This window comes from Blennius ocellaris (assembly GCF_963422515.1).
Source record: "Blennius ocellaris genome assembly, chromosome: 1".
Taxonomy (NCBI): domain Eukaryota; kingdom Metazoa; phylum Chordata; class Actinopteri; order Blenniiformes; family Blenniidae; genus Blennius; species Blennius ocellaris.
The window spans coordinates 35,630,218-35,651,108 of NC_137650.1; the positions used below are offsets into that span (position 1 = coordinate 35,630,218).

Below are 20,891 nucleotides of genomic sequence, written 5' to 3' on the forward strand. Positions count from 1 at the left end.
ATTATACGGACAACACCTCAGTTTAGTCGCCAAGGACCTCAGCAAATGTCGGGGAAACGTTCTATCCTTCTTTACTCTTGGGTAACTCGTGACACCATCTTGTGGTTCAGGGTGGAACTGCAAGACTGAACGAGCTGAGAAACAGTTTGAGTCCAGGTTCTGCTTTGTGGACTTTTAAAGTTTGGACTTTACATGTGTCGGATTTCGGTTTTCACCACTACAACCTTTAAATTTTAACTTCAAACTTCTTCTTTGTTTTCGCGAGTATACCTGATGAAAATGTTTATTTAATTAGTGAGCTAATCACTACCAGAAATGAATATAATCTCAACACAAAGCCAATTTTAATGAAAATGTCTTTGTTGAATATGCATATGTGATGAAAAAGTCCATAGTTTAACAAAAACAAATAATTTTGAGAGAAAATGAGGCCATTGTGTAAAACCATGCATAATGTTTTTTTTTTTTTAATATATTTCACTGTATTTTGCACTGGAAAGTTTCATTAATATTGGATTTATGTTGAGATTGTGGTTATTTCCTTTGTAATTGTTTGTTTTTGTTAAACGATAGACTTTTTCATCACGTATGCATTTTCCACAAAGAAAAGGTTTACATTTAATTCTAGTTATTATGGTGCTATTTTACAGGTCCAGCCCAGACAAAAGGACACTGGGCTGTTTTTGGCCCCTGAACTAAACTGTGTTTGACACCACAGCTCTATATGGCATTAATAAGGAACGAAATATCAAGTTACACATTAAACAGACAACTTTTGACAGTTATAAATGCTGACCCCCCATAAACCAGCAAACCTTTTTAACGGACACCATTTCCTGAAGCGTCGGACTGAACGGCACACACAAAAGGGCGGCGTTCAGTAAACGAGCCCGTATGAAGATCAGAGTCTTTCATTATTGATAAACTCATCAGCGAGGAGAAAATGATCCGGGATCATTTGCATGCGGTCCGCGTTGAGGCCAGGCTTGGCGCTGGACTTTGAGCCGTGAACTTTTATTGGGCGGCTTTAACTGGCCTCTTAAAATGATAAACTGTGAAGACTGAACATTTTGGGACGCTCAAGGTCAAGGCAATGCAACAAACAGCCGCTGCAGCCCCGCTTGGAATACGTGGAAATAGGTGGCGTTGAGGCTGATCCGTGGCTTTTTGGGGGGGGGGGAGTTTTATGGACTCGTACGGCGCTCCGGTGACTTTTGTGACACGGCGGGGACACTTGGCATGTTCAATGATTTTTTTATCTCGTTTTCATCTCAATTTCCTGCCGGCGAAGTGGCGATTTTAATGATGAAGACGTTTGTCACTTCTGCCTTTGACAGATGAGTCATGTCTTGGCAGTCGAGGAGAGAAGAGCAACACGAGCGCATTTTGGAACATATTGGTCTGATAAATCATATATTATGATGTAATATCGAAACATAATGTGCTTTTTTTTAGTTCAATGTGGTGACAATCAATAAGATAACCATTGACGATGGTGTGTATTTATTTACTGGGCCAGTAAATTATAAATCACGATGCAATATATGAAATAAGTGATTTTCTTTCAGTGTAACGTGGACAATTGGATATTGAAACCCTTGGTATTTGGTTTGTTTTAGGTCTTGAAGTGAAAATACAGCAGCGATGTTGCCACACCAGTAAGTGGCAGTGCAACTGTTTGCCTGTGTGACAGATTGCAGCCTCACCAGACAGAAATGGTGCTAAGTGCTATGCTGAGCAGAGCGTGGCACGTCGGTGTGGTGAGTTTTTACACTTTCAGTGGAAGCCGGCGTTTCTCCGATTTAGAAAACGTGTTGGAAAAGCGTGTTTTTATTTCACCACGATAAACAGCAACAACACAAGTGTTGAATGCAGCCCTAGGAGTTTAAATTAGGACAACTGCTTTACAAAGAACTTGTTAAGCTTGTTGCTGTACACTGGTTTAAAATCAAACACAAATTCAATGCTAAACTACGTCCAGGGGTCACAAACAGCCCGAGCACAATTTTTAAATAATACCCCGAAAATAGTAGCAGCTCTGACTTGTTTCTTCTTTTTTGTTTTGGAGAAATAATCAATATATATAAGAAGAAATCAACTTATTTTTAATGAAGGTCATTTGATCATGTTGAAGTGATTACATATATCTATATATATAAAGTGTGAACGTGGACTTCACAATGATGCTGCCAACATAAATTAAGGTCCCATTTACATGACGTTTCAGAACTTTTTTGTTTCAGAAAACTTTTGCATTTCTACAGCAACATTTTGAAAATGTCAGTTCACACAGAAATAAAAAAAAAAGAAACCTATGTAGTTAGCATGCCATGCCAGGAGTGGGCGCACACGTGCACAGAAAACAATTTCCCATAGACATTAACAATGGTGGCTACACACAGTGGCGCCACCAGCCGGAATCCAGGACGCACTGCTGGTACAATTTTGTTCAAGGTGTGAAAAAAAAAAATACAAATCAAAGGGATAATTTCTCTCTACCTCTGCTTCGCGTAGGGGAGAGCGGGAACATGCGGATCACTGTATCATATTTTCGTCTCTGCACAGAGATGCATTTATTTATAGTAACGGCATTTTAAAGTGAACAGCGTACATATGTCTTCTAGACATCCCGACAACGTTTGCAAAGTTTGGATGAAAACAAATGCAGGTGTGCAGTATGCACTGCCGCTATGTGTTCTAATTTTAAATTTAAATGAACAGGTAAGGCCTGTCAAAATAAAATATTTTCTGGCCTACATGTAGCGGGTTCAAATGCTTTTAATTCCCACATCCAGTTCCTGCTCTGGGAGCTGTCCATGGTTCTGAACCGGGTGTCCATGGTGCTGCACCGGGTGTCCATGGTGCTGAACCGGCTGTCCATGGTGCTGAACCGGCTGTCCATGGTGCTGCACCGGCTGTCCATGGTGCTGAACCGGGTGTCCGTGGTGCTGCACCGGGTGTCCATGGTGCTGAACCGGGTGTCCATGGTGCTGAACCGGGTGTCCATGGTGCTGAACCGGGTGTCCATGGTGCTGAACCGGGTGGCCGTCACAGGACTCAGAGTGGAGCCCAGCGTTCTTCTTTGTAAATCACGCGAGCCGCTGCTCAGGGACTGGCGGCTGCACATTTGGGGGGTGGGGGAGGGGGGCGGATCTGTGCGAACTCTGAAATTGAATCCTGGTGGCGCCACTGAGTACACAGACATTCTTATGGGCAGATGGAATTGGATTGTTATCATGATGACTGTCGACTCTAAAACCACCATGTCCCAGGAGAACAAGGACTTGGAGGCACGACACTCTGGAAGAAAACACTGTTGTTACTGTCCTTCTACTGAGCATGTGCAGAAGAACCATTTACTATGGCAGTGGTTAGGATGTGCATTGGCAGCGTTTTCAAAAAGAAGCATTTTTCCCAGTTTCCACAGTGACGGAATTGGAGCATTTTCCAAAAGTTCTCCCTTGGAAGCCATTTTCAAAACGTTTCACCTTGGGAGTTGCATTTTCAGTGTCTCCCAAGCATCGTTGTCACGTAAACATACATTAAAAACACAATGAACGTTGTCAGTTTTCACTTGAAAACGGGTCCTAAAACTACTAAATGCATGATGCATTCCATTATTTTTTCTTTTGTGTATGCAAAGGGAAAAAAGCTCAAATTGAGGATAGAGGACCCAAGCAAGAAAAATAAGAAATTCGGCTGCTACTGACCTTGGATCTGGATTTTGGACATGCTACTCTACTTTTAATTAAATATCCTTGACCTAAAGCTCAAAACAGGTTGAAATTAAAACATGGAAATCAAGAGTATTTTTCACGGTTTCGTTCGGTACAAAACACACTGAAGTGTCAAAAAAACATGTCCTTCATTCAAGTACCACATTTTCACTTTTGTTGCAATAGATTCTCTTCATACTAATATTGGGAAAAACCTGTTTCATCGCTGCAGCCTTCAGCATGAATGTTTTGACAAATTAATTGATTTCTTGCTCGTTCGTTTTTTTCGCAAGCAATAAATTAACGAGCTTTCACTGTCGCATCGGCTTCAATCTCAGTGTTTTGTCATATCGGCTAATGTGACCAATACTGTGGCATCACCCAATGAAAAGAAACATTAACAGCAATATTATCTTATTAGTACGGCGCCCCTCTGGTGACATTGGTGAAAAAAATATTTTTCGTTATTAAGGCGTGGGAACGAGATAAGTAAGTCGTGACCACGCGTTATTAAACTGCCGTCAAGTGAGCCGGCACTCAATTTTAACTGCGCTTTTATTAACGCCTTTACGGTAAAACACAGGTCAGCGTACGGCCGCAATGCTGACAGAAAGACAGATGGTCTGATTTCAAAATGCAATAAAACGGAATCCTTCATAGGTTTACACCCAATTTCACTTCAGTGCAATACTAGGCATACTCCTTTGTTACTACAAGAAATATGAAAGAATATTACTGTAGAAATTTGGAGAAAAGTACTTTTAAGCTTGGAGCAAATTAATGACGGCAAGACCATTATTTTCGACCAACAGATCCAAGTTTAACATTACTTTTCTCCAAATGTCTACAGTAATATTCTTTGATATTACTGGTACTGGTAAAGGACTATATCTAGTATTGCACTGAAGTGAAATCAGGCATAAACCTATGAAGAATCTTTTTTTTATTGGAATTTGAAAACAGGTGTGATAAATCATTATTTTCGTTAACTTGCTCCAAGTTTAAGAGTACTTTACTCCAAATCCCTACAGTAATATTCTTCGATATTGCTTGCAGTAACAAACAAGTATGTCTAGTATTGCGTGGCCACGCGTTATTAAGCAATAATATTTTTTTCACCAATGTCACTAGAGGGGCTCCGTATATTAGTCAGTTTTTTTGATCGAATTCAGGGTGATGGTATGAAGGCAGGCTACAACCTGACAGATCCCCAGTCGATCTATGGTTACTAATTAGCCTTAAAGAAATGTGTTTGGGTGAGAGAATCCCAGCATGCATAGAAAGAACATGTCATCCCAACAGTGAAAGGAAAATAAACCTTTATTAGTTAGTTAGTTAGTCTTATTTAAATCCATGTTTTCTTCGGGTTAGTGAGACTGGCGGGCCGGTTTTGGTCTGCAAGACGAAACTACGGACCCGTGTCATCAGAATTTACCTCAAACAAACAAAATTATCTTTTTGAAATACAAATATAGGAACGAGAAAAGAAGTCTGTGTCAAAGCAGTCAGTTACATCATTATTTGGGCGTTTGGGGACAATTTTTCAAATTCAAGTGCACGTTTTGAACCGTGCTTGATGAGGAACACAAAAGGGGGAGAGTTAAAGAAACAGCAGAATTATTTTTCAACACAAGAGATACTGAATGAAGAAATAAAAAAAAAAAAAACTGTAGAAAAGCCAATTTCTGGAAACCGTTGACAGATTGTTGGACATATTCAACTGAATTACTGGCAGTGAGCATTACAACATGATCAGTAGCCAAAGAGAGTCATTTCCATTAGAACCGCCTTACAGGATGATGCACTTTGAGCTGTCAGCCTTGCATATGTTTACGTTGTGAGTTTTTGAGGAAATGTTGCAGGATGACAAATTCTGCAGGGCTGAGTCGAGTGCAGAGGAGTGGATGACCGGAAGTAAAGACTGAATTGACTTTCAGGAAAAAAGAAAAAACACAAGTTGTTGGGTTTCAAAGCATCCGAATGTTCTTTGTGTTTGTATGCGTGTTGTATTCGAGCAGGGAACCATTACGTCCGTTACACAGAGCATCGTCAGCTGACGGCCTTTCGAGGGCCGCCGGCGCTTGTCCACTGACCCAGAAACGCTGACTTTCAGGGTTACTGCCTCCAAGTCCAAAGCTCCATATTTCTGTGCTAAGTCCATTATCAGGGAGCGGGGGCAGTGAGGGACGAGTCAGACAGCAACTTCATCAAGACGTCATGTTTGCCCTTTTTTTTTTTTTTTTTAATTTAAACTCAAGGAGAAAGAGCTCAAGGGGAGGATTTGAAAGTGGACTGATGGGACAAAAAAAAAAAAATCGCATTGAATACGGCTCCTCCGTCAGGAATACCTGGCCCACAGGGAAACGAAGCCACGGTCGGTTTCTCGAACGTTTTTAACGTGAACGCCGAGCTGGTGGATGACAACCTTTTGTAGTGTTTACAGTTTAGTGCTCGGACAAGAGGCAAAGACCAGAACACTAATATTACTGGACTATTCTAAGAACAAAATGATTTCACTGGACCGTTTCTTTCACGGTTGTAACCGTCAATTCTAAACCCAACCAGTTTGTGAGATAAAATAATTAAGCTCTGAGGTGTCTTGATTTTTTTTTGCTTCGCCTCTCCGGTCGTCTGGGATTGTTCGTTGTGTGCTGTGACATTGTGTTTCGAAATGCACTTTGATATGGTACAACAGCTGTCATAACCAATTCAATTGCCTCCCGGTCAAGGTGCCTTGACTGACGTCCCCCTCTGAGGCTGATGACATTTCTCGATCGTGAGTGACTTCTCTCTACTTCCTGCTCCGCACTCCCCTGCTGGGCTTTTCATCGCAGCACACGGGGAATACAGATGGATTTCCAGGAACAGCCAGAAGGTACTGAGGGGGGGGGGGGGGGTCAGAGTGACATGATGCATTTCTCACTGACCTTTCCGTTAGGAGGGGAAAAAAAAATGTTTTGGGGTGTTTGTCATTTCTCAAAGATGGCTGCTTTCTCAAGAGACAGAGGATGATCAAATTAGCTCCATCTTCCTGTAACTACAAATCACTACAGACCATCACGTTTTAAAGGTTTGGTGTCATTGAGCAATAACGTTGTTTTGCATGAGCGACTGACGCAATTTGCAGCCAACGATTTACGCGAGGCGACACCGAGCAAACAAGTCGATGCATCCGTCATTCCCAGGCTGGCGACGGAACCAAGAGCAGGACACCCAGGGACAGAGCTTTCAGGTGTTGGTCTGGAGGCGGACACTGAGGTCACCACAATTGAATCCTTTCCTTATTGTCTGACACGGCTTGAGGAAGGATTGGTTTAAAGCTGCGACACGTCCATTTACAGAAGGGCATTACAAGGCACTGTGGCGGAAATGTCGGGGGACGTTTGAACACTGCACACAAGGCTGAAAGGTCAGTCCTTGTTGCAGTAAATGCCAATAAATATTGTGTGACTGCTCAGATCGGAGAACATTTAGTACTTGCGATACGGGGGTCAGTCAAGTATGTATGGTTGTGCGGCTGTACGAAACCATACATACAATACCATAACAATCCAGTTTACACAACAAAACGCAAAAGTGCCTTAGCAGAAAACTCAACTCTGTGGGAACATTCCGTCTGTGTGGTCATGTGGATGGCTGGAAACAAGACTTTCTGAAACCGCTCGGGCTTCGGCTGCGTGTTGATGGCAGAGACGCCACGACTGCACAGGCACAGCCCGGTCGCAGTAAATAGTTCTGCACACGTGCAAATAGATGGACAATAACAATAATGTTGCCTCCAGAGTGTCATTCCACATTCTCCTGGGATTTTGGTGTTTTTATAGTTGAGAATCATCCATAATAACAATCCAACATCGTCATCTGTCCATGAGAAGGTCTATGAACTTGTCACGGTGAATTGTTCCCTGTACATTTCACACATACATTGTGTAAAAACAGTAAAAACACGGTAAAACAGTAATATCACACAGATCATAAGACAGACAGAGGTATTAGTAGCATTCCTGGTCATTTAGTCAGGTGGAGTTTAGTGCAAACTATCACTTAGTCAGCAGCATCAAAACAGGAGAAGGTAACCTCCACATCCTAGAAACAGAATGAATCAATGTGGAATAAAAAAAGAATAAAATAGGGTTAGTTTAGTTTATTCCATTACAAAAATAAACAACAATTCCATCGTGTGGCCCAGCATGATAATTACATCGTTTTCAGCACTTCATTGTCAATATGTTGTTTTCTGAAACGAAAACCTTCCACTTGAAACGTCATGTAAAAAAACCGGTCCTAAAATTGGTGGAAATACTTTTTATGTTCACCTAGCAAGTGTTTTCTTTTTTCTCGTACACTGTTGTCCACATCATTTACTCCCTGTTACTGAAAAGGGATGGGATGAATCTCGGGGAGGGGAAAACCCGGGACAAACTCTCAACAGACTGTGAACTACAACGCTGGACAATTGACTTTTGGGACTGCTGCCGTCTCGCTGGAAGGGACCTTGTAATTGCAGAGTGAATTAATTGGAGGACCTTCTGTGATGGGATCATCCTTTCAAGGTGGTCCGGAGTACCTGTTTACCCTTGGTCTGGAGCTACTACAAAGCCACCCACCTTCAGTTTGAGCTTACCTTAAAAATTAAATCCTTTTTCCCGTACCGCAGTTCTTTCAGTTGAGCCTGGATTTTTTTGGACTGCAAGAGGAAGATAAGGAAAATAAGTGTTAGCTTATTCAAATAGCGAAATTGGTTTTAGATCACGTAGCAGGATTCTGCCAGCTGCAGCAGAAGACTCCTTTGTGAGTGTTCCCCGGGCACAGCTCTGGCTTAAAGGAAGGGCCTTCTGAGAGGAAAGAAAATATCAAATCTCCCCTTCACTGAACTGCATAGTCCACACAATGATGCAGTCATGCACTGGCCTCTTGCCCACTGTCTCAACCTGAATTCTCACTCCCACTACACACATTACCGCGCACATGCAGCTGCTCAGGGTTACAGCAGGCTCTCGCCTGTCAGCACGAACACACACACACACACACACACACACACACACACGCACACACACACACACACACACACACACACACACGCACAGCGAGCAGCCCTGCCTGACGCTGGCCGTGCGGCTCCACTCCGGCAGCCACGGCCTCCCATATAGCTTGATACACAGACACCGTGGAAGCCGCTCACGATCGTGAGCACGAACACTGAAAACCTCCACGAGGGATCCAGACACGTTTCAGAGCGTCGCTCTTCGAGGAGTCCATGTCTTTTATTTAAAAAAAATTTTTTTATTCATGGGGATTGCAAAGTCTTACACGAGCTGAGCTGTGTGCCGCACAGACAAACTGCTTTATTCCAGTTGAAGTTGAAGTTCTAAAGCAGTGGATTGATAGGTCAGTACATGATACTTCAGTGAATATGAGCGTTTACTGAAGAGCATGCAACTCAACGATCCAGGCATGCTTTCAAATTCAACTTTTCCTTTTCTGTCTGGATATCTTTTCTCATCTATCTCCTGTGCCATTTGTCCCCTGTGATTTTTTTTCTTTATCTCTATACTTGCTTGACACAGGCAGTTAAAGTGTGACATGAGGTGCATCTTCTTCCAAAAGCACTGTGAACACATTGCTCAGGGACAAATTCACTTCACAGGGTTTTGCGTGCTTGATGAGCACCTGTGTTCTATCATGAGAATTCTCTGTCTTGTTATTCGGCTGTCCCAGGTGGTTCCTTGTCCCAAGACACCCGTCACTGTCTCGGGGAACTGGTTTCAAAAGTGGCATCCTGGGGCTACCCATTGAAAAAAAAAAAAAAAAAAAAAAAGTGAAGTTGGGTAAACTATTAGCAAAGTTGACGGTTCAATTCAAAGGTCTGTTGTTCTGTGAAGTGATGTGTCATATGACTGATCTCAGCTCTGATCCAGAACCAAGTCAACCGAGGGCTGCTACCTGCTATCTTCAATCAAACAGAAAAGCCTGTGGGCCAAATGCAAGAAACTCCAATCTGGACAGCCAAGCCACCATGCACATTGTAGAAATTCTGAAGAACTCATTTCTTAAGAGTAGAGGACACGACACAATACCGAGTCTCCAGCCGAGACGTCGGCGACGCTGCCATGGGAGCAAAGAAATTGAAGTTGTTTTTATATTTCACTGTTGTTTGAACCAGAATGCTTCATTTAAATGGATTTATAATGACATTGTTGTCATTTTTGTAAGTAATTCTTTGGGTTTGTGAACATATTGAATTTTCTTTTATCATATATACTCTCCCCCGCAACAGAGAGATTCAATTTACAGGCACTATTTTACCCGACTGGCTCACTGAAGATGAAATTGGACTGTATGTGGCCACTGAATTAAAATGGGTTTGACACCTGGTGATAGAAAAGCTCAACATGATAAAGTTGTCTTAAACTGATGTGTTGATTCACATTCTGTCGCCCAGAGCAACATTTTTCTTCATCACAGCTCCAAATATGACTGTGTTATCTAAAGACATGTATCTGAACACATAACAGCTGCAGCACCAGCATGCGTTTAACCTATATTCATCTGTATTTCCATCAATTATCACATGTGGAAAAACATGTCAGCCCACCAGACAGTAGGAAATAGGACTGAAATGGCTTATCAAGCTTGAAGTAACAGCACAAATCTAATTCAAGAAAAAGGAAATCTCGATATTCATTCCAGAAACAGACATACACTATGTGACTTCAAATATATTAACATTGTTTTGCACATCACTGGTTCTGTGTTTTGAGAGGATATTTAAAATAGAACATTTCAGCATTCATCCAGTAAGTGACGATGTTTGGTATCCTGCACATTTCCTTAAATTTCCTCCAAACTACTATGAAGGATATGATTGCATCATTGTCCAACATATTGAACATATTGAACATATTGAGATTGGTGCTGCTTCTGCGGGATTCAAACATTGAAACACTTCTAAAGTACGTCTACTGTAGTAACCTTCAGTGTTTTTGATCTGCCAAGTCACCTTTTCCCCAAAGTCAGTGCACGTGTTTATTACTGTAATAATACTGTAATATTATAGTATTTACAGGAGAATAAATATACTCAATCGATACTCTAACAATATGTCAACTGATCATTTCCACCATATTAAGATTTGGATCATTTTCTAAAAGCACTTCAATTAAATTTTACATAATAACATGGACCCTATAGATAAAATGTATTATTATGAACGATTATTTATTATTTGACAGTAGGCCTCATGGTGGAAAGGATTAGAAATCCTTGAGCTGAACTCTAATAGGAACTATAGATATAAAGTCAAGTGAAATAAAATAAAGATATACATGGGGATTTTTCTTTCTTTTTTTTTGCCTTAATAAAGAATCATGTGACCATAGTGCAGCATGTTGTTGAGTATCAAGTCATAATGCAGTTCCTGTCCTACATGGACAGGAACTGCATTCTAAATGATTGCAAACTATAAGAAAAGAAAACAAATACAGTGACACAGTATTTTACAAGCTTGGTGTGAATGAAGCTTCCTCTGTTCCTTCTGTATCACCATGAGTCATTAATCTCAGGAGGATGACGACGACATATTAACGCGTCATTGGCACTTATTTTCAGATTGGTCAAGTTGATGACTTATTTACTGACAGACACAAATGTACTGCATCAGCCTAGCCTCTAGAGATTTGGTATTCTAATTGAGATGTTTATGTGATTCACACTCAGTTGTCTATGTAACAGATTTGCTTTCATTTATTTGACAAGAAGTTATAAAATAGGAATAAAAAGACATTTCTTACAAAGGGACTACTTCAGTAAAGGCAACCAGCTCTCTTTGTCGTCATTATTCTCACCAATGGGCATTAATAACGCTTTAGAAGCGAGATTTAGTGGTTTCTTATTCTTGAAGATATGGCTTTTCAGGTGAATGTGCTCCAATGTCCTCCAGCCCTCCACTACGTCTGTGGTTTTCTCCTGGGCAGGAAGAATAAAGAAGCCCTGAAGTAATGGTCCGACTTGGATGAAAAACAGCCCTAATAAACATAGTCAACCTGAAACCGTGAGACTCCAAGGAGAAACGTTATTTATTGCACCCTGCGGGATGCTATGTTCAAGATTGCATTGGTATAATTTAAAACGTCTTATAACAGAAATGGCACAGAAGTACGTACAAATGTGATGGAAATGACACCCAGACTCAGTTTCATGGTGGGATGCAATCACGCAATTACTTATGGTAAGAGTGCCCGTGTGTGTGTGTGTGTGTGTGTGTGTGTGTGTCTCCATAAATATTAATATTATCCATAAACTAGTGCCATTATAGCTAAACGTCTAAGGTTTTGTAGCAGCTCTTTTCTCTTAATGATTGTCGTCTCAGTTTGAAAAACTCTCAAAAGATCAAATTAGGTTTTACCTTTTCATCTCAGAATCCTTGTAACTCCAGTCTCCAGTCAGAACTCTCGTCAGAAACATGTTGAAGCTTGTAATGTTCTTTTACTCAAAGGAAAGCCTTGGCTGTCATGCTTTCATTTGGCCCTCTTCCATTCACAATGTGGACAGGGATTGTTGTCCTCTGCTCCCTGAGGTCAGCTCTCATCTCTTTTCCTCAGTTCTTTTTCTTTTTTAACAATTCGCTGTACACCATTCACTGTGGTCTCATTTTTTTTTCTTTTACGTCCAGTGACCACAGCCAGAGAGTTCTTGAGCCAAGCCCCTCCCCTTGGTGGTAAATTGGGGGTAGAATGAGTTACCGAGGCCCATCAGTCTCCTTCAATTTTCAAGAAAAGGCCCAAGGTCAAACAAATACCTCCGTAATGAACTGGTGATCTGCACTACCTGCTTGACAAACTCATTGAAACAAAAGCATGTTATGGAGCCTGGTCACGCTCTCGCACCAGATTCTCAGGTGGACATAGTATTACTAAAAATAAATGCCTATATATTAATGTGAAACTTGACTGTGGTCCTACTTTCCTATAATTCTCATTAATATCTACAATTAATCCTATAGAATTCACCGTCGCTTCAATTCTACAAATAGCTCTTCTTTGGTTTCCTTTGACATGCGAATCGTTTAGTTGGTCAGTCGGAGGACAGGTGGGGCGCCACTCGATTCTTGCCTTCTTTTAAAGCTCTTTTTTCGAAACAGTGGCACGGAGGCCGACTTTTTCTTGTGAAAATCCATCCATACTATTTTCTCCTTGTCATGACTTTGGGATAATCTATCGGTTAGCAATACTTTCTTCACAATAACTCTCCTCCGCCTCTGATTGGCCCATCCGCCCTCATGCTGAACGGTAAACAACGGGGCGGTATATATGCTTACATACCGAAGTGTCCATGGGCAAGACACTGAACCCCAAACTGCTCCCAGTGGAGTGACGGCGTCTTGCACGGCTGCAGCCTCCAATGGCGTGTGAACGGGTGAATGTGATGAGCTATGTAAAACGCAGCTATACGCACAGCTATAAATCGCTTTATATGTGAAATCCATTGACCATCAACCAGTCAAATCAGTGAGTGCAGTGAGTATTAGCTAATTAGAGGAAGTGTACGGTGGGTCTTTGTTTTATATGAGCGCCGTTGCTTCGCAGGACTTCAGTTTCCATGTGCAGTTTGCAGGCTGGCTTCGTATGATCATGGCTTCCTCTCGGGTTCCAAAGTGTTCGGTTGGTTCAATGGGGATTTTAAATGAGCTGCATGTGTGACGGTCCTCTGATCCTCGGAGTCGGCCCCGTGATGGACGACACCCTGCTTAGGGTTGCTGTTTGAAGTCAGCTGGGCTGGGCTCCAGCTGCCAGTGACCCTAAGTTGATTAAAGTGGGTATAGATGATTGATGGATTGATAGTCCTACAACATCAATCCGTCTCTTCTTGTATTTGGTGTTTAGATCTAAACTGGGTGCAATTCGATCAGGCGCATACGAAGAGATCACTGACCCCAAATGATTTGATACTCACCTAAAACGTATTCTTACACAAAGTTATCCACTGGAGTATTACTTATTAGAGTGGCTGAGTGTAGATGTATTTCTCCCTTTAGAATGAATAGGGCGACTAACACCGTGTACCTTTTGGAAAACTGGTAACCGGTGACATTTGTTCCAGTTTCTTATGGAAGCAATGTGGCCATAAGTCAGTGTACAATAAATCTCCCAGTGGGAGACAAACATGAGAGCTGCACAGAACAATAAGGCAGATGCTACGAGGTACAAGGACAAGATGAACCCGCCGGGTGCAGGAAAGGGCGCAAATGTCTTCAGACATTTTCATGATGCCTTCATATGTGCAGTCGCAGTTCGAGCACAGCAGCCCTTCAAGCTTTGCAATGTCTCCATCCCCATTTAAACAGATTGGCCCATTTGTGGAGTGTGTCCGATTGGCTGAAGGAAGCTTCACTGAGGCAGACCACTGACTGGCTGACAGCCAAGATCTTTCTGACTCAAGTAGAGTTATTTTATTTCAATCATTTCAGTCAGGATAATCTGATTTATTCAGTACGGATACAGAATAAAGTACAACAGCGTTTGCAATGCATTTGTTTTATTTAAAGATTCTGTTCTTGTATGCTCTCCGTGCACAAATTAATTGTATTATAGGAAACATCAGTGAAGCTAGAAATACACAATATACTTTAAAATAACCAAAGCAGCCAGGCATCAAACTTTCATATGTCACAAAGAGCTTTGATTTCTGATTCTCGGATGAATGCTAAGGCATTCTAATATTACATGACATTTGACTATATATATCTCATCCCTTTGCCGCTTCCTGGCAGGACAGAAAAACCAATAAATGTGTGAAGACTGGGAGATGACGACTGACGACGAGACAAATGATGAAGGCCTTGTGGCTGAAGACGGCGATGCAAATGATTGGGAGTTAAGCATCTTTCCTGGTTCTCATATCAAACCTGCACTTAATGTGGCCCTCTTTAATCTCAAACATAATGGAAGCAGAACAAGTTCTGCAATGAAGATTTCTGATCTGTGGGCAGATTCTCAAGAGACTTTTTTTGTAATATGTCATAAAGGAAGATCCATCAACGCAATCGATAAGTAGGAACTAGGCATGTTATTTAAATCTCAAAAGAAGTCCAGTTAAAAATAGAACTATAGAAACAAACATCACTTGTGAAAATAAGTGCTGCCTCGTTAGTAAAGACGAGTGTGGTTTGTTTCTGGGCCCATTCGTTGCCCTGAACTACAGATGATAACGATACCATCCTGTCCAATTGGAACAGCCCTGTGGGATTAATTACACAAGGCCATTCACCTTGAAATCCATCATTACAGGAAATCCCCCCCAAATCCAGAGTATTATATTTTATCTGCATACGCGAGGTTCAGGGTGCAAGACGTCTCCATTAAATCCAAAATTCGAGAATGAAGCAGGATTTCATTGATTAGACGGCTGAAATCCAGAAGTGACATTATCCGTCATCCGAATGACGACTCTGCGGCGAGACTGTCACTTTGACAGAACAGGAAAAGATGCACCGGAGATTAAAATGGCGTCACTAATGCAACGTGCCGCTCTCCTTTACTGGACGGTCTTAACCTTGACACCGACTCAACTTTCCTGAGCAATCAGATGCTTCCCCTGGAGACCGCGGCCGTCTGCTTCTGAAAGGAGGCGTGACAGTTTTCCAATGGAGCGGATAAAGAACAAAAACAACCACGCGTGTACGGCAAGGAGCCACGGCTTCAGTCAGCTACTTCCTTTTCCTGGCATGAATGGAGATCTTGTGTTGATGTTGGAGCTTCAAACAGCAGACGACCTTGTGCAACACAGATCAGGAGTCTGAGGCCACGGTTCTCTCAAGGAATCAGATTCTCTCTCGATACAGCGAGCTAAAGTGGGTCTCCCTCCTGCCTCGGCAGGGCGACGTCCCTCACTCCACTCCGCCTCACTCCGCCTCACTCCAAACTCACCCCAATCATCTCTCAATCGGAAGGTTGCAGGTGAGATTCCCATCTCTACCAGCCTAAATGCCAAAGTGTCCTGGGGCAAGACACTGAACCCCAAAAACTGCCTGTGTATGCAGTGTGAGAGTGAGTGGTTGGTCTCACTCATTCACCCTCTGACCACCACCAACCACTCACTCTCTCACTACATTCACCCTCCGACCACCACCAACCACTCACTCTCTCACTCATTCACCCTCTGACCACCACCAACCACTCACTCTCTCACTCATTCACTCTCTGACCACCACCAACTGCTCACTCTCTCACTCATTCACCCTCTGACCACCACCAACCACTCACTCTCTCACTCATTCACCCTCTGACCACCACCAACCACTCACTCTCTCACTCATTCACCCTCTGACCACCACCAACTACTCACTCTCTCTCTCATTCACCCTCTGACCACCACCAACCACTCACCCTCTCACTCATTCACCCTCTGACCACCACTAACCACTCACTCTCTCACTCATTCACCCTCTGACCACCACAACCACTCACTCTCTCTCTCATTCACCCTCTGACCACCACCAACCACTCACTCTCTCACTCATTCACCCTCTGACCACCACCAACCACTCACTCTCTCACTCATTCACCCTCTGACCACCACCAACCGCTCACTCTCTCACTCATTCACCCTCTGACCACCACCAACCACTCACTCTCTCACTCATTCACCCTCTGACCACCACTAACCACTCACTCTCTCTCTCATTCACCCTCTGACCACCACCAACCGCTCACTCTCTCACTACATTCACCCTCTGACCACCACCAACCACTCACTCTCTCACTCATTCACCCTCTGACCACCACCAACCACTCACTCTCTCACTCATTCACCCTCTGACCACCACCAACTGCTCACTCTCTCACTCATTCACCCTCTGACCACCACCAACCGCTCACTCTCTCACTACATTCACCCTCTGACCACCACCAACCGCTCACTCTCTCACTCATTCACCCTCTGACCACCACCAACCGCTCACTCTCTCACTCATTCACCCTCTGACCACCACCAACCACTCACTCTCTCACTACATTCACCCTCCGACCACCACCAACCACTCACTCTCTCACTACATTCACCCTCTGACCACCACCAACCACTCACTCTCTCACTACATTCACCCTCTGACCACCACCAACCACTCACTCTCTCACTACATTCACCCTCTGACCACCACCAACCGCTCACTCTCTCACTCATTCACCCTCTGACCACCACCAACCACTCACTCTCTCACTACATTCACCCTCCGACCACCACCAACCACTCACTCTCTCACTACATTCACCCTCCGACCACCACCAACCACTCACTCTCTCACTACATTCACCCTCTGACCACCACCAACCGCTCACTCTCTCACTCATTCACCCTCTGACCACCACCAACCGCTCACTCTCTCACTCATTCACCCTCTGACCACCACCAACCACTCACTCTCTCACTACATTCACCCTCCGACCACCACCAACCGCTCACTCTCTCACTCATTCACCCTCTGACCACCACCAACCACTCACTCTCTCACTCATTCACCCTCTGACCACCACCAACCGCTCACTCTCTCACTCATTCACCCTCTGACCACCACCAACCACTCACTCTCTCACTCATTCACCCTCTGACCACCACCAACTGCTCACTCTCTCACTCATTCACCCTCTGACCACCACCAACCGCTCACTCTCTCACTACATTCACCCTCTGACCACCACCAACCGCTCACTCTCTCACTCATTCACCCTCTGACCACCACCAACCGCTCACTCTCTCACTCATTCACCCTCTGACCACCACCAACTACTCACTCTCTCTCTCATTCACCCTCTGACCACCACCAACCACTCACCCTCTCACTCATTCACCCTCTGACCACCACTAACCACTCACTCTCTCACTCATTCACCCTCTGACCACCACAACCACTCACTCTCTCTCTCATTCACCCTCTGACCACCACCAACCACTCACTCTCTCACTCATTCACCCTCTGACCACCACCAACCACTCACTCTCTCACTCATTCACCCTCTGACCACCACCAACCGCTCACTCTCTCACTCATTCACCCTCTGACCACCACCAACCACTCACTCTCTCACTCATTCACCCTCTGACCACCACTAACCACTCACTCTCTCTCTCATTCACCCTCTGACCACCACCAACCGCTCACTCTCTCACTACATTCACCCTCTGACCACCACCAACCACTCACTCTCTCACTCATTCACCCTCTGACCACCACCAACCACTCACTCTCTCACTCATTCACCCTCTGACCACCACCAACTGCTCACTCTCTCACTCATTCACCCTCTGACCACCACCAACCGCTCACTCTCTCACTACATTCACCCTCTGACCACCACCAACCGCTCACTCTCTCACTCATTCACCCTCTGACCACCACCAACCGCTCACTCTCTCACTCATTCACCCTCTGACCACCACCAACCACTCACTCTCTCACTACATTCACCCTCCGACCACCACCAACCACTCACTCTCTCACTACATTCACCCTCTGACCACCACCAACCACTCACTCTCTCACTACATTCACCCTCTGACCACCACCAACCACTCACTCTCTCACTACATTCACCCTCTGACCACCACCAACCGCTCACTCTCTCACTCATTCACCCTCTGACCACCACCAACCACTCACTCTCTCACTACATTCACCCTCCGACCACCACCAACCACTCACTCTCTCACTACATTCACCCTCCGACCACCACCAACCACTCACTCTCTCACTACATTCACCCTCCGACCACCACCAACCACTCACTCTCTCACTACATTCACCCTCCGACCACCACCAACCACTCACTCTCTCACTCATTCACCCTCTGACCACCACCAACCACTCACTCTCTCACTCATTCACCCTCTGACCACCACCAACCACTCACTCTCTCACTCATTCACCCTCTGACCACCACCAGAGGGACCGATGGAACACAATGGCCCCAGGGCAGCTGTGACTCTGTAGTTTACCACCATCAACTATTGAATGAGTGAATAATGCAATGGAAAGCGTCTTTGAGTGTCCAGTCAAGCACTACATAAAACTAATGCATTCTAATTTATTGTTATTAAAATGAGCTAATATTTTTCTTAAAGTTGTCATGGGAATAAAGAGTCGGGGCAGCAGTGGTTCCTGCTCTCACTTCATGTAATGTATGGAGTTTGTATGTTCCCACAGTCCAAAAACAAGCGAGTGAGGTTAAACGGCGATGCACAACGTCTCCTAGCTGTGAATGTGAGTGGTTGTTTGGCTGGTTGCCCTGTGATGGACTGCTCCAGTTGTACCTTGCCGGCGCTCTTCGTTAGCTGTGATTGGCTCCAGTGGCCTGCCACACTGAAGAGGACACCAGACTATGATTGTTCTGTCAACCTGCCTGTGAGCTGCTTCTGCCTCCCGCTTCGCCGTCAGCAAGGACGAGGTCAAACAAATTACCTGGCTGCTCAGCGCTCTGAGAGGCCAGGTAGAAGAGGCGTGCCTGTCAGGTGTGCAGGAACTCATGGCAGAGCTCAGCTCGCCGCCAAAAGCTGTTCCCCTCTTGATCGTGACGGGACTGTGGAGTGCAAACTCTTCACAAACTAGGATGAGGGTTTTTTACCTAAAAGAACGTTCACCTGCCGTTTCAATTAAGAAAATAATTATTGGAATAAATTCCAGTGTAAACCATCCTGTGGAGATAAAGCTCTTATCAAGTCAAGAGCAGCACAACAATTAAAGGGACAATGAGATTAGCAGATCAACATATCCTGTTTTTATTTATTTTGGAACAGATTACTATATTCACTGCAAACGCTTGAATATCTTGTCATTTTACTGCTACAAATGTTTAAAATTTGTTGTTCTGCACAGAGTCTTTGACTATTTTGATGAACGAAATGTATCATTATTATTATTATTATTATTTAAATACACATGAATAGCAAGTCTTTCTCACAGTGCTCTTTTTACCTTTACTTATCATTTAATTTCTATTATGCTAGTTTAGTTTAGGCACATGCTGTCCTTTACTGGAATATATATAATCAAAAACATATCAAGTAACTATTATTGGTCATTTATCCTCTCATGGGATTGGTACATGATTTTCTTGGGGGCAAAAATGCAGAAAAGGCTACAATAAAAAAATCGCATTGGGATGTGTATTAGTTTTACAAATTAATACAAAAAAAAATCCCAAATTATTTGAAAAACCTTCAATGCTTTTCTTTGAAATGTGTATTTAAAAAGGTTTAGATGTGAATAATCCTGCATCCGAGATGCTTCCTGCCTGAGAAAATTCAGATTACCTTCATATCATTTCTTTCAGTGTTTTATCCACATCGTCGCAGCCTTTCTTACGGAAAAATGAGAAAAAGATAAAGAAACCAACAATTGTTTCTCGGAGTTGTTTTTGAGAGTCATAAACAAAAGTGTCATGGAGAAGTGGCTCCATCCATCTGAGTAGATATTTGTCAGGGCGCCCTCTATGCGCTCCGAATCACTTGGAATCAATTTAGTGCAAACAATGACACGTCGTTGAACTGTTTTCGCAGACGCTGAGCCAAATGGACCAACAAGGCCAAGAGTCTTATTAGCCCTATTAACCCTCATAATGTCTAATGGAGTCGTTTGCTCCATGGACCCAAATAGACTCGAAAGATTCTACCCATATTTCATGGCAGTCTCACTCACATAATTGTTCGTCTAAGGAAGATCAACATTCTAAATGATTCCATCTATCTTCTTCTACGCTTGACTTATTAAACTCATAGTTCCGGGGGCACTGGAGCCGATCCCAGAACGTAGGGAGTACAAGGCAGGGCGCTACCTGCAGAGCACCAGTTCCTCATTGGAATAACACAGAGAGACACTATACCATCACACACCAAGGCCCCAGTTACATAACTGTTTACATGACGTGATGATCAGAGCCACTGAAAATTAAACATTTAGAAAAGGGCTACCAAGTTGACCTTTTGTAAAATCACTCCATGTCGACGGTGGAACCGCTTCTACTGCACAACCACACCACGGCCTTGTAAAGAGTTGTTGTGCCCCATGTGTTGGTCTGGACAATAACAACGTTTCCTCCACAGTGTCATGACTCCCGGTCCAAATTCTCCAGGGACTCCTGGGAACAAGAGCTAACCTGTCCAACAATGTGTCGCCCAATTCGGTAA

The 20,891-nt window shown here is 43.6% G+C and overlaps 1 protein-coding gene across 1 annotated transcript in view; it reads right to left on the minus strand.

Annotated features, from left to right (window-relative positions):
- The window catches only part of luzp2 (leucine zipper protein 2), a gene marked incomplete at both ends in the record, with an annotated part of 197,397 nt that overhangs the window by 26,521 nt on the left and 149,985 nt on the right, over positions 1-20,891 (minus strand). The window contains one exon of the mRNA XM_080501168.1: positions 8,341-8,403. Coding sequence (XP_080357294.1) covers positions 8,341-8,403 — 63 coding nt within the window. The remainder of the gene's footprint in view (positions 1-8,340; positions 8,404-20,891) is intronic.